Here is a 12,693-nt window from a genome sequence, read left to right as displayed (position 1 = left end):
TGGAATACTACTATGCTATAAGAAATGATGAGTAGATTGATTTGAGAAAAACATGGAAAGCCTTGCATGAAAAAATAAAGAATGGAATGAGCAGAACAAAGAGAAAGTTGTTTATAGCAAATACAATATTGTTCAAAGAATAACTCTGCCAGAGAAAGAATTGATAAATAGAGGTATGCATAGTATGTTGTTTTTTTTTTGGTGTTGTTTTGTTTTATATTTTTTAAACCCTTAACTTCTGTGTATTAGTTCCTTGGCGGAAGAGTGGTAATGGTAGGCAATGGGGGTCAAGTGACTTGCCCAGGGTCACACAGCTGGGAAGTGTCTGAGGCCAGATTTGAACCTAGGATCTCCCGTCTCTAGGCCTGGCTCTCAATATCCACTGAGCTACCCAGCTGCCCCCATAGTATGGTTTTGTGTGTGTGTGTGTGTGTGTGTATGTGTGTGTGTGTGTGTGTATGTGTGTGTATATACACACACACAGATATATATAGATAGATAGATAGATAGATAGATAGATAGATAGATAGATAGATAGATACACATATATATATATGTATATAGGGGAGGGAGATAGCTCAGAACTTAAAATGTAACATAAATTAATTTATTGTTTAAAAAAGTATTTGTCCTAGCAGATTGGCTAAAATGAAAGAAGGGGAGAGTAATGAATGTTGGAGGGGATGTGGCAAAACTGGGACGTTATTGCACTGCTGGTGGAGTTGTGAACTGATCCAACCATTCTGGATGGCAATTTGGAACTATGCTCAAAGGGCTATAAAAGAATGCCTTCCCTTTGATCCAGCCATACCATTGTTGGGTCTGTACCCCAAAGAGATCATAAACAGACTTGCACAAAAATATTTATAGCTGCGCTTTTTGTGGTGGCAAAAAACTGGAAAAGGAGGGTATGTCCTTCAATTGGGGAATGGCTGAACAAATTATGGTATATGCTGGTGATGGAATACTATTGTGCTAAAAGGAATACTATTGTGCTAAAAGGAATTCCATGTGAACTGGAAAGACCTCCAGGAATTGATGCAGAGCGAAAGGAGCAGAACCAGAAGAACATTGCACACAGAGACTGATACACTGTGGTAAAATCGAATGTAATGGACTTCTATACCAGCAGCAATGCAATGACACAAGACAGCTCTGAGGGATTTATGGTAAAGAATGCTACCCACATTCAGAGGAAGGACTGCAGGAGAGGAAACATAGAAGAAAAACAACTGTGGGTTGAGGCGGACATGATTGGGGATGTAGACTCGAAACTACCACACCAATGCAACTATCAACAATTTGGAAATAGGTTTTGATCAATGACACATGTTAAAACCAGTAGAAATGCATATCGGCCATGGGAGGGGGGGAGGGGGGATGAAGGGGAAAGTAAGAGCATAAAGCATGTAACCATGTTAACTTTTCTAAAAAATAAATATTAATAAATGTTTTTTAAAAAAGTATTTGTCCTAAGATATGACTTTCTAGGAGGAAAGAGAAGAATGTAGGATGAAAGGCAGATGATGTGTTAACAAAAAATATTAATGAAAATCTATTTTTAAAACCTTAATGAGTTCTTTATCTAGTAGCCTACTGCAATCTGAGCAACATGCATTTTTCATTTACTTTTTTAAGAATCTCATGTGGATGATTAGAGTTAATGGTATGAATGCTTTTTTGTTTTTTTATTAAAAGAGTGATTGCCATTTCCTTCTTCAGTTCATTTTACAAAGGAAACCAAGACAAACAAGATAAAGTGACTTGCTCAGGGTCACACAGTTAGTAAGTATCTGAGTCATGAGTTGAACTCAGATCTTCCTGATTCCACGAGCAGCATTCTGTCTACTGAGCCACCTACTTGCCATTGTTTGAATCTACATTTTATCATTTTAATAAAGTTTTAATTTTATATGTTATGTATCTTAAATATATAATCTTAGGTACTTTCATCTGGTAGTTTTTTCTTCTTCTCAGATCTAATGCAATATATAAAATGTTACCAAGCATGTTGATTGATGTCTATCAATCATCAAGTATTTATTGACCACTCTTAGAAAACATCTGAAGTTAAAGAGATTTGTAGACTTGTAGTAAGATTTAGAACTGATGGGACCTTTGAGTTCATCTAGTCAAATCTCCTCATTTAATAGACAAGGATACTGAGCATCATAAAAACTAAATTACTTTCTCAAGATCTCACAGCTAATAAGCAATAGAATCAGAATTTGAACCCAGACCTCTGACTCTAAAATACAGGACTTTCTCTTCTCTTATACAAAATGGTTTTTGTAATAAAGCCCTCTTAAAATAAGTGTATTTAAAAAAAATTTTCCAACAACAATTAAATGAATTTTTAATGACAAATTCAGTTTTTTATTTTCTCTGTTAATACCTTAATCCTGCAGATCTTCTTATCACCAAATAGGCATCTACAGCATAGCAAAATAACCACCAGAAGCAGGCACTATATAACAGCTGGATCCACATCTACATAAGAGAAGGAAAAGCATACATCAACTGCTTGGAAACATTCACCAAATTCCCAAGCCATCCGTGAAATGAAACATTAGAAATCCACTTCCTTTGACGTTATTAATTCAACACATGAATGCATTCAGTCAGACATGTGGCTGTAGTTTTTGCAGCGAAAGAAGGATATTTGTCTTGTGATACATTGTTCCCTCTGCTCAACTGGATGTGTTTAACTAGCTTTGTTTCCTTTAACACTTTTATACAGAGTGGGAAAAGTGCTGATTTTAAACCATGGCAGGATTGCCCAGGAGTTTACAAATTGTAGCTTCTTTCTCTTCAATCTGATTAATGGAGAAATGGTTACGAAACATATCTCAACCTTGATGGAAAAGAATTGTTTAAAAAAATACCAATACCAGTATCTCCCTAGTATGAGGTAAAATATTTATTCAATTATAACTAAGAAAAGTTTTGGGGGCAGGCAATGAGAAAGGGAAGAGTGGGCAAGAGGCTCTTTTGCTAGGTGAAAACAGAACCAAAATAATTTCCCTCTCTTTAAATCTTTTTAAAAAAAAATTCTTACCTGTCTTAGAATGAATACTGTGTATTGGTTCTAAGGCAGAAGAATGGCAAGAGCTAGGTAACAAGGGTTAAACAACTCACCCATGGGCACACAGCTAGGAATTGTTGGAGGGCAGATCTGGACCCAAGACCTCGCATCTCCAGGTCTGGTTCTCTATCCACTGACCCACCAAGCTGGCCCCTCTTTTAATCTATTGAGGGATATCATCTGTACATGTAATTTTATTGGTTCAGAGAACTTCCAGTAAAGATGCTCCCTCCACTGATGCCTATCAGCAGCTCCTCTGGAACTTTTATAGTCTTAGCTGTCCAGAACACAGGGAGGTTAGGTCACTTGTCCATGGTTATCCAACTAGGACCATCAGAGACACGGCTTGATTTTCTTGCCTCCAAGGTTATCCACTAAACCATGCTTCCTCGTTTCTGGTTACTCCCCATTAACTGACAGCACAAGAGCTTTGTTTTATTCATCTCAAGAGTTGCCATAATATGAAAAACTCTAGATAAAAGTCCTCAACATATTGTGTGCTTACTGTCTCCATGTCTCCATGGACGACTTTATGAAAGGACATGGAGAAGAACTCGAAATGAGAAGGTATGGATTGTTAGGTGCATCACTGAAGCAAATACCTATGTGGATGAGATCACAGATGCAATGAAACACCAACGCATTGGGTCAAGATATATTTTGATGATAATGAATGAATTGCATTTAGAATAAAGATATCATCTTTCAAATATACTCCTGTCTTATACTTGTGGTTTCCATTATATTCTTTATCACGTGAGTGTGAATGTGTGTGTGTAGGCATATGTGTGCTCGTGGGGCCACGTGAGGTAGCAGGAAGTAGAAAATAAGGTAAAAGGCAGGAGAAGGGAATTGAGAACAATGAGAGAAATATGCAGATGGTACTTACCGCACTCCCTACACAGAAAGCAGCAGGCCACACATCTGTTCCATTCACCACTGAGATATTTCCAATGAAATCTGGAAATCCTAACCACACTGTAGACCTGAATATGATACCTAAGGGAAGAATGAACTGACCTTCTAAGTCTGTAATTCCAATTAAATTTGCAAGCTTACATGTAGCTATGTTTCAAGGGTATATCCAGAGAGAAAACAAGGACAGACACACACACACACACACACACACACACACACACACACACACAAGCAGAATGCAATAGCTAGGGAATATCTCTTAATCTGGCAGAACCTTAGCTTCAAAGTATCTTAACCTATTTTAGAATAAAGGCAAAGAAGCCATTTTTGCTTCTCTCATCAGTGTCTTGATTTGCTACTAAAAATGTATGCATTTTCAATCTCTGTGTTAAGAATTTCCTATGAAAAAAATCTGTTAAAGAAAAAATACGTCTGATGTTCTAAAAACTATTATTTAATTTTTAAATATAATCTCCTAAATTGATTACCTATATTTATTGGTAAAAATATTGTGCCAATGTTGTCTTTTAAGTGTTCTTTAAAATTTTTTCTAAAATACTGTCTTCATTACTTTCTTCATATATTTCTTTTCTTTTTTTAACCCTTACTTTCTGTCTTAGAATCAATAAACTATATTGGTTCTTAAGCAGAAGAGTAGTAAGGACTAGGCAATGGGGAGTTAAGTAACTTGTCCAGGGTCACACAGTTAGAAAGTAGCTGAAGCCATCAGACAGGACTTTCCATCTCTAGGCTTGGCTCTCAATCCACTGAGCCACTGAGCTATCCCTTCTCATATGTTTCTAAAAACTGAATTTATTGCCCTACTTCATTAGATAATGCATTAAATTGTTTACAACTATATTATTATTGCATATTAAATGGGTAACATGAACAATAAAAGACAGGTCACAAAATAATGAATTATTGCTATTTTTTTTAAACCCTTACCTTCCATCTTGGAGTCAATACTGTGTATTGACCCCTTTAAATCCCTTTACAAGAATATCAAGATTAAGAGTGAGGATGATCATTGTAACTGAGGAAATTGAAGGATTGGGAATTTAGATTATTAGAAGAATCTCAATGTGTATGTGTTATTTGTAAGGGCAGGAGTTGGAGAAAAGAAGAATAGTGTGAAGTATATCCTGAATTTCTTGGGGGGGAAAAGGGGAGAATAATTTCCAGGATCAATAGATAACAGATCTAGACTGTATGATAAATTTAGAGAGAGAGAACTACAAAGAAGAAGTTGCAGAGTGATGGAAAAAAGAATATGCAAATGAAATTGGGGAATAAGGAGTATTTTGATTCCTCTTCCAATACCATTATATCAAGAGAAAGAAAGAAGCAGCTAGACAAAAGTTCTCAGAGGTCTCTGCAGGGCAAGACAGGTACATATCCACCCTTGGTGGATTTTGCTATACCAAGAAAATCATAGATTCAGTCTGAAAACAAAAAAAAATGGAAAATATACCACAACCTTCCATCTCTATAGAGCTTTGTACTTTTAAAAGTAATTTTTAAAGTAGTTTAAAAGTAGAAAATGAGATTCATTGTCATTTGATACAACAAATTGGAGAGGTGGTCTGTGTCATTTTCCTCATTTTACACCCAAAGAGCTCGAGGTTTAGCGAAGTGGTCACTGCCCACAATTACAAAGGAGTTTCCTTACTCCTACTCTGGTGGATTTTCTACCATATCATGGTAACATAATTCTCTTTCTTTCTTAGAGCTAAAAGGACATGCAAATGGTATCTCTTAGAAATGGTTGGTTTGATTTTTAATTTTTTATAGAAAGTTTTTTTCATCATATTCATTTCCAAATGAATCCCTCCTCTCCCCACCCAAGTTATCTTTTGAAAACAAAGACTAAAAATGAATGAATAAAAAAAAGTTCAGCAAAACTATCTAGTGCATTAATTCAATATGACAATGTTCTAAAACCATGTCTTACACCTCTGCAAAATAAGGCATAATAAGGAAGGGTGTTAAATTTTATCTCTTTTGAGCAGATTTTTTTTAATTAAGAAATATAAGGGCATAAAAATTCATTTCCAACTAAGTGTCTCTTCTAAAATTTGGATAGAAAAATCACAACGAAAGACTTAGATCTAATGAATTCTATCCATTAAATTCTGTTCTTTTCATCCTGAGTATGTGTGACTACTCTCTCTCCTTTTTGCTCCTCAGTTTTTTCCCCTACTAAACAAGCCTCTTGAAATTTCCAATGACATTTCTAAAGCCTAAGGTTATAGAATCAATAGAGAGAACTGTAGGAAATGGTCACTGTTCCACTTATGGCCCAGAGGTTGGTAGCTGGAATATGCTGCCTTTTGTATGGAGCAAGGGGCAAGGCAAACATGCAGACTCTCTCCTTTCAACAAAAAGCATTTACTTACAGACTCCTGATTCTAGGCACTTTCAGCAACACCTGGTTCATAATTTAGCAATTATGTCAATCCCATTCAGCAAGCACTTATTAAATGTCTCCTAAGGGCTAGGCATTTATAAATCATACTAGAAATCACATTTCTCCCTATAAGAAAAATAACTTGAAAATAAATTCAAACTATGCTGATCTTGTGTCTTTGCATGGTTCTTCCAGACCCACCTCCATGTCCCCCAAATTACTTTCCTCCTTTTAATCCAGAATTAAGTGGTGAAGGACTGTCATTAGTCCACTTCATCTTGACCAACTCAAAGCAACCTTTAGACTGTGCTTTGAGATCACCCTCTCATTCTTGACAATAGGTGGCAACCCCCCAGGCCCCTCTTTACCTAGGCAGCCCAGAAGATCACAGGCAGAGATGAAGAGCAGGATGGTGGCAGAGGAAGTTTGGGGGAGCTTCTTGGGCCCCTGGCTCCTCTTGGGAAGGAGCTGTAGCACACTCAGCAACAAGTTGAAAGAGGCACTCCCAAGGCACACCCCATTAAACACCTGGGGCTGGAAATCCATTACCAGCTGTGTGGCAGCATCCCGGTTGGGGCAACAGAAGGTCTCAAGCCTGGGAGATGCCATTGTCAAGTGATGTGTGCAGAGATCTGCAGCCGCCGTCTGCTTAGTCCAGAATCTGGGAGGTCTCCTGGCCTCAGGGATTAGATCATGTGCTGTGGCTGGGCAAGGAGAGATCATGTGGGTGGCTGCAGCTCAGGATAATGCCCCCTCGGAGCTGACTTTTTTCTCTCTCAGAAGCTACCTCAAAAGGGAATGGTCTAGAGCCATGGGAAATTTCTTCCACCTGAATATTTCTGAAAAGAAGCCACTGTGTGAAGTGGGAAATTAGTGTGTTATTCTCACTACCTGGAAATTACTCCAGGCAGGAGTCCCAGGCTGATGGTCTTAGATCCTGAAGGACTAAATTTTAAGTACCAATCTTGAGTACCCTTTTGTCTTAAGAGGTCTCTCCTATTGTATCAACAGGAAGGTCAAGCCTAATGGCTTGAATGATCCTCTCCTCAGCCTCTCCTAGATAATCAGTCGGGAACCACTGCCCTCTTTGTATCTGTCCCCAACTCCCTGGTCATTCCTATAAAATATTGATTTGCTGTTGTATCCATTGTGAAGCTATTCTCCAATTTCTTGAAGATGTTAATAAGTTTGAATAGGTTCATTGTAAAGCCAAAGTGAAACTATTCAACCCTGTTTCCAACTATTGAACTATTGTAAAATGTTATAATCCCTTCTGGAAGACTGGATTTCATCAGGTTCCTATACAAAGGGGCTTTTCCTATGAATTACTGGGCATCTGTCTTGGGTCTTCAACCTTGAGACAATGCCCCTCCTCCACCATTTCTCTTCTTCTCCTTCTTCTCCTCTTCCTTCTCCTCCTCCTCCTCCTCCTCCTCCTCCTCCTCCTCCTCCTCCTCCTCCTCCTTCCCCTCCTTCTTTTTCTTCTCTCTCTCTCTCTCTCTCTCTCTCTCTCTCAGTAAAGCTTTATATTTTAAATGATTGACATCCATGGTCATATGTTTTTGTTAATAAATGGTAAAGGAGGGTAAACTTTGAAATTTTCAAAGTCCCCCCAATTTCCACCCCATACACTACCAAGAGCATTCCTCCAAAATTCTAGATACAAAGTGATTGTAGGAAAGGTAGTAAATGGGCAGATAGGGCTTTTCTGTCTTGTTAAGGCAAGCTAAGCTACGAACTCTTTCACCAAGGCCTTTTCTTAAAGCTTAATTTAAAAAAAAAGCCTCTAGACTTCTCTCTCATCTCTATAGGCTCTAACCAGATAGACATTTTGGAGTGAAGTCCCTAGAGCAACAGTCAGCAACCTTTTTGGCCGTGAGAGCCATAAATGCCTGCGGAAGGAGGAGGATGGAGGTGGAAGGCGCTGGAATATGGGGCCAGGGCTGAAGGGCCCCCTGGGGCACATCCTGGCGCTCTACCCATACTGGCTGGTCAGGAGGTGGAGCCAGATATGGCTGGAGAGCCATACCTTGCCAACCCCTGCCCTACAGCAATAAACCCATAGGTGTGTTTAAAAAAATAAAATTCTGACCAAGATGAATGGCATATACCAATTGCTTGTCTACTTTGGGTTTTGATACATCTTTTTAGGTCACTTTGGCATGGTTCATAAGCTATGACTGGACATCAAGTAGAAAATGGATGCCATTTTTCTTTCACTTCCAGCCTAGTAATCAATTTCCTATTGGGAGAGGGCTTTTAATGTCCATAGCTTCTAGCTAAGACTCTAAAAGCCAAACTCAGAAATTATTTTTGAGAAAGACTATCTAAATTGGGCACCGGCTATTTTAAAGATGGAACGGTAAATGTCTTTTTTTTAACAATAGTACCACATTTCAGGGTCAAATGTTTAAGAGACTGTGTTTTGTTTTTTTTATTTGTAAAGGCTTTAAATTTACATTTTCAAACTTAGATTGCAGTGAATTTCCCCTGTGGGTGAACTTTTGGAATGACATGATTAAAATATGACAGAATAGGCAGGTGTGGATGGATTGAAATCTACATCTTTGGAGGGAATTTATGAATCAAGAAGATCATACATCCATTTCAGAATTAAGTATGAAATAAAACTGAATGCTTTGAAACAAACCTGAATGCTACATAAGTGTGATAGTAAAGACTGACCCCAAGGAAGAGATGGCAAAATCAATCTTCCTTTTTGGTAGAGGCTTGTGAATACAGAACCTTGTCCCTACTTTCAGACTTGGTAGTTTTCTCCAACATGCTCTTCTTTGTTCTTTGTTCTCTTTCTTTAAAGTTTTTACTTCAAGGGAAGGCGCACTCCATGGAGTAGAGGAGAAATGGAATTAGAAGGTAACATGATGTAAAAAACAATAGCTATCATAAAAATACTCTTAAAGATGTATAAAGACAGATAATCTAGAAATAGTCTTTAAGAAGTAGTGAGAGATGTATTTATTATCACTAATAAATCCTGCCACTATGTGACCTTAGTCAAGTCACTTAATTTCTGGGGACCTCACTTTACCAATCTGTAAAATGGGTGTTTAGCTAAAATAATCTCTAATATCCCAACCAGTTCTACACATCTATGATGTTATTAATCAGTGTACATTTCTACTTTAAACACTGAGACCTTTCCCAACAAATCAATATGTGGAAATACAATAAAAATGTTAACCTTTCTTCCTACCCTAAAAAATAAAATAAACCATTCTGGAGATTTGTCAAGAGATTTCCAACCAGTTTTAAGGGCCAGAAAAATTATTTATGGGACAACAAACTCTGCTTCCCAAATAATTTAATTCAGTCCTCTCCATGCTTACTTTTCTATATTTCCACCTAAGCAATTTCACCTGTTGTACAATTTTAATTGAGGGCCAGCTTGTGTTCCTCTCCCTTCCCAAATACAGTGGAGTGGGTTTCCTGTTGGGTTAGTCACTGAAGGCCAACCAGAAACTTCATTTCCAGAGGGGAAGTAGGATGCTTTAATGAGACAATAGACTGCAAAGCTTGTGATGACATCAAAAGAATTAAAGCCTGGCACAAGTTTGTAAATATACTCTATTCAGGTTGCAGCTGCTCTTAGACACAAAATCCTGAAATGTCAAAAGATAGGCTACAATTATGCCCTTGTAAAAATCATGAAAATCATTACCATGACCAAATGAAACTGCTTTCCAATATTTGATTTGCTCACCCTTTTCTAAAAATATAAAATCCAATTTCATTGTTCTCAACATTCTCTGCCAGGTTGTTTTTTTTTTTCCTTTCTTGATTTACCAAATTGATTTTCCCTTTGACACTTTTGATCTAGGACTTCTTCAAAGTACATTAGTACTAGGTTTGACTTACATCTGCATTAGGACTTACCTGCTCTAATAAAGGGGGTTAGAATGATCATTCTTGGAGAATGTTTCTTATGAAGTGCTGAAACAGCATTAAACTGAATCATTATCCTTTGATGGCTACTGTTTTCCCTGACCCTGGATATTCAGTTCCAGTAGGAGCAAGAGTCAATAGCAGGTCATGCCTATATCCCACTCCTCCTCATTCTCTGTTTTCCATATTCAGATCATAAGATTGTTAACCAAAATATCAACAGTTAAACAATTGGGATTTGGGCATGTGGAAAGATGACTACAATATAAAAGCTGGGTTTTTAAATCAATATGCATCAGGTGTCCTAAAGTAGGAGGCAGCATTACATGGTGCAGGGGCTCTTAATTTAAATATTTTGCTTATTTAAAAATATTTCAGAGGATTTATACATTTGTATGGAGAAAAATTATGCCTTAATTTTTGCTTACCTCTAGTTGAAATTTACCATTTTCTTCAATTATGAATTTTCTTTAAAATAGTCTTTTAGGCGAATTTGCATTTGGCACTTGAAACAATGTGGCCAGCCCATGGAAGTTGTTCTCTCTGCAGTAAAGTTTGAATGCTTGGCAGATCCATTCAAGATCTTTGGAATCTTCCTAAGACAATTCAAATGGAAATGATGCAATTTCTTGGTAGACTGTTGTTAAAGTTAAATTAAAAACTCCTAGTTCTTAGTTTCCATAAAGTTTATTAATATTTACTTGAAATGGAGAAAGCAGATAAATAAAGATCAAAATCTATTTCTAATCTAATTCTAATCTTGCCATGTGGTGCTCTGCCTCATTGCTCCTGGCCAATGTCCTACAATACTGCCATCCAAGGAAATAGAGAGAGTTCACTCCTTCAAACCCCCTCTTTTATCCTTTCTTTTGGTCCAGACACATCACCTGTGTGTTCATGTAATGTCCAGTCATGCAGCGAAGGGATGCAGGTAGGACTAGGGGGGTGGGGTTCCCATTACATAATCCCCCCTATGATTCTATTGGAAGGCAAGCATGTTAAAATCTCCCCACTTGGGGTCTTGAGAGATTAACATGCCTAGTCTTCCCAATGAATCATTTCACATAACCAGTTTATACTTCTAAAGTTTCTTTTACTAGAGGTGTGTAAAACATTGTGCTTTACCTGGAGGGAATTACAACAATTTGGGATATGAAGGAAAGAAAAGAGAATGAAAACAAAAATGATTGATAGACACATTGACAAAAATCCAGTTAGAGGGCACCCCCCTTTGGCATAAGAGTTTACATTCAGAATATGTTCAGCCCCCTTTGGTTCAGTTCATTATATCCCAAAGTTCACTCTGGATCTTTTGATGTAGTGTTTGATTGGCATCCTGATGGCACCTTCTCCAAAAGATCCACTTTTTCAATTCAGGATGTTGGCAATTTTCTTTTCCTAAGATTTAGTTAGAAAATTTTAAACCTTTAATTTTAGAATAATTATACAATCCCCCTGAGGGGGGATTGACCAACACTAGAATCACCCCGGGATAAAGGGCTGAGTTATGAGTTATATGAATAAATTCTCAAAAGAAAACCAACCTACCCACACACACACAAACAACAACAACAACAAAAAAAAAAGATAGAAGATGTAGAGAGCCATTGGAGAAATAGGGTCAAAAATTAGGACCTATTATCTGGATTCCCTACGTGACCAATCTAGACTAAGGCAGTCTTTGTGTTTGGTCCTGGTCACCTGAGCCCTGAAAAACTCTGGTACCAGCAGGTAGGTTAATCCAAAAACAACTTGACCCCTCCAAGAGGTTATTAGCAGTCATTTAGAGAAATAGAGTCTGTAATAGATATTTTATCTGGATCCCATTACAAAATCATCGGCAAGTAAAACTGTGTGTATGATTTTTCTGCACTGCATGTCAGATGCAGATAGAATGGGCCATCTAAGGTAAAAATCTGAGGCTCCTCTTTTGACTCATTTTCAGATCCCCACCTTTTCTTAATATTCTTATTGGAAAGCTTTGAGTCCTTAATCAAACCAGCAGCTACTGACTTAACAATTTCTCTCCTTGATAATTAAGAAGCCTGAACCCTAAAAAATATTACTTAGATAAGCTGGAGCCAGACTTTATCTGACCAGGTGCAATTCTGTAAATCAAGGCAGAATGCAATTAGTAAACATCTCTATGAAATATGTTTCTGCTCCTAGAATTAACCCCTACTAATTGGTGGTTGGAATTTGGTCCTAGTCCTTGTACCTATATCTCTACTTTTTAGACTTTAATGGGTTGTGTATGATTTGTAACCCCTTCACAGCTGTGACTCTTTCTTTGTGTTCTTTGTTTGAAACCAGTATAAAATAAACTCCAAAGCCCATAGAGGTTAGATCAGCATGGGCTAACCACTAGTCTGGTTGT

The 12,693-nt window shown here is 37.5% G+C and overlaps 1 protein-coding gene across 1 annotated transcript in view; it reads right to left on the bottom strand.

The window, feature by feature from the left end:
- GPR143 (G protein-coupled receptor 143) overlaps positions 1-7,022 on the bottom strand; it is a 56,337-nt gene extending 49,315 nt beyond the window's left edge. The window contains exons 1-3 of the mRNA XM_044666976.1: positions 6,782-7,022; positions 3,975-4,084; positions 2,396-2,490 (exon numbers count right to left, since the gene is read on the bottom strand). Of these exons, the coding sequence (XP_044522911.1) occupies positions 2,396-2,490; positions 3,975-4,084; positions 6,782-7,022 (446 nt within the window). The remainder of the gene's footprint in view (positions 1-2,395; positions 2,491-3,974; positions 4,085-6,781) is intronic.
- Positions 7,023-12,693: the final 5,671 nt, after the last annotated feature.

The sequence above is a fragment of the Gracilinanus agilis genome, chromosome 3 (genome assembly GCF_016433145.1).
Source record: "Gracilinanus agilis isolate LMUSP501 chromosome 3, AgileGrace, whole genome shotgun sequence".
NCBI lineage: Eukaryota > Metazoa > Chordata > Mammalia > Didelphimorphia > Didelphidae > Gracilinanus > Gracilinanus agilis.
This window is presented reverse-complemented; position numbering and strand designations above follow the sequence as displayed.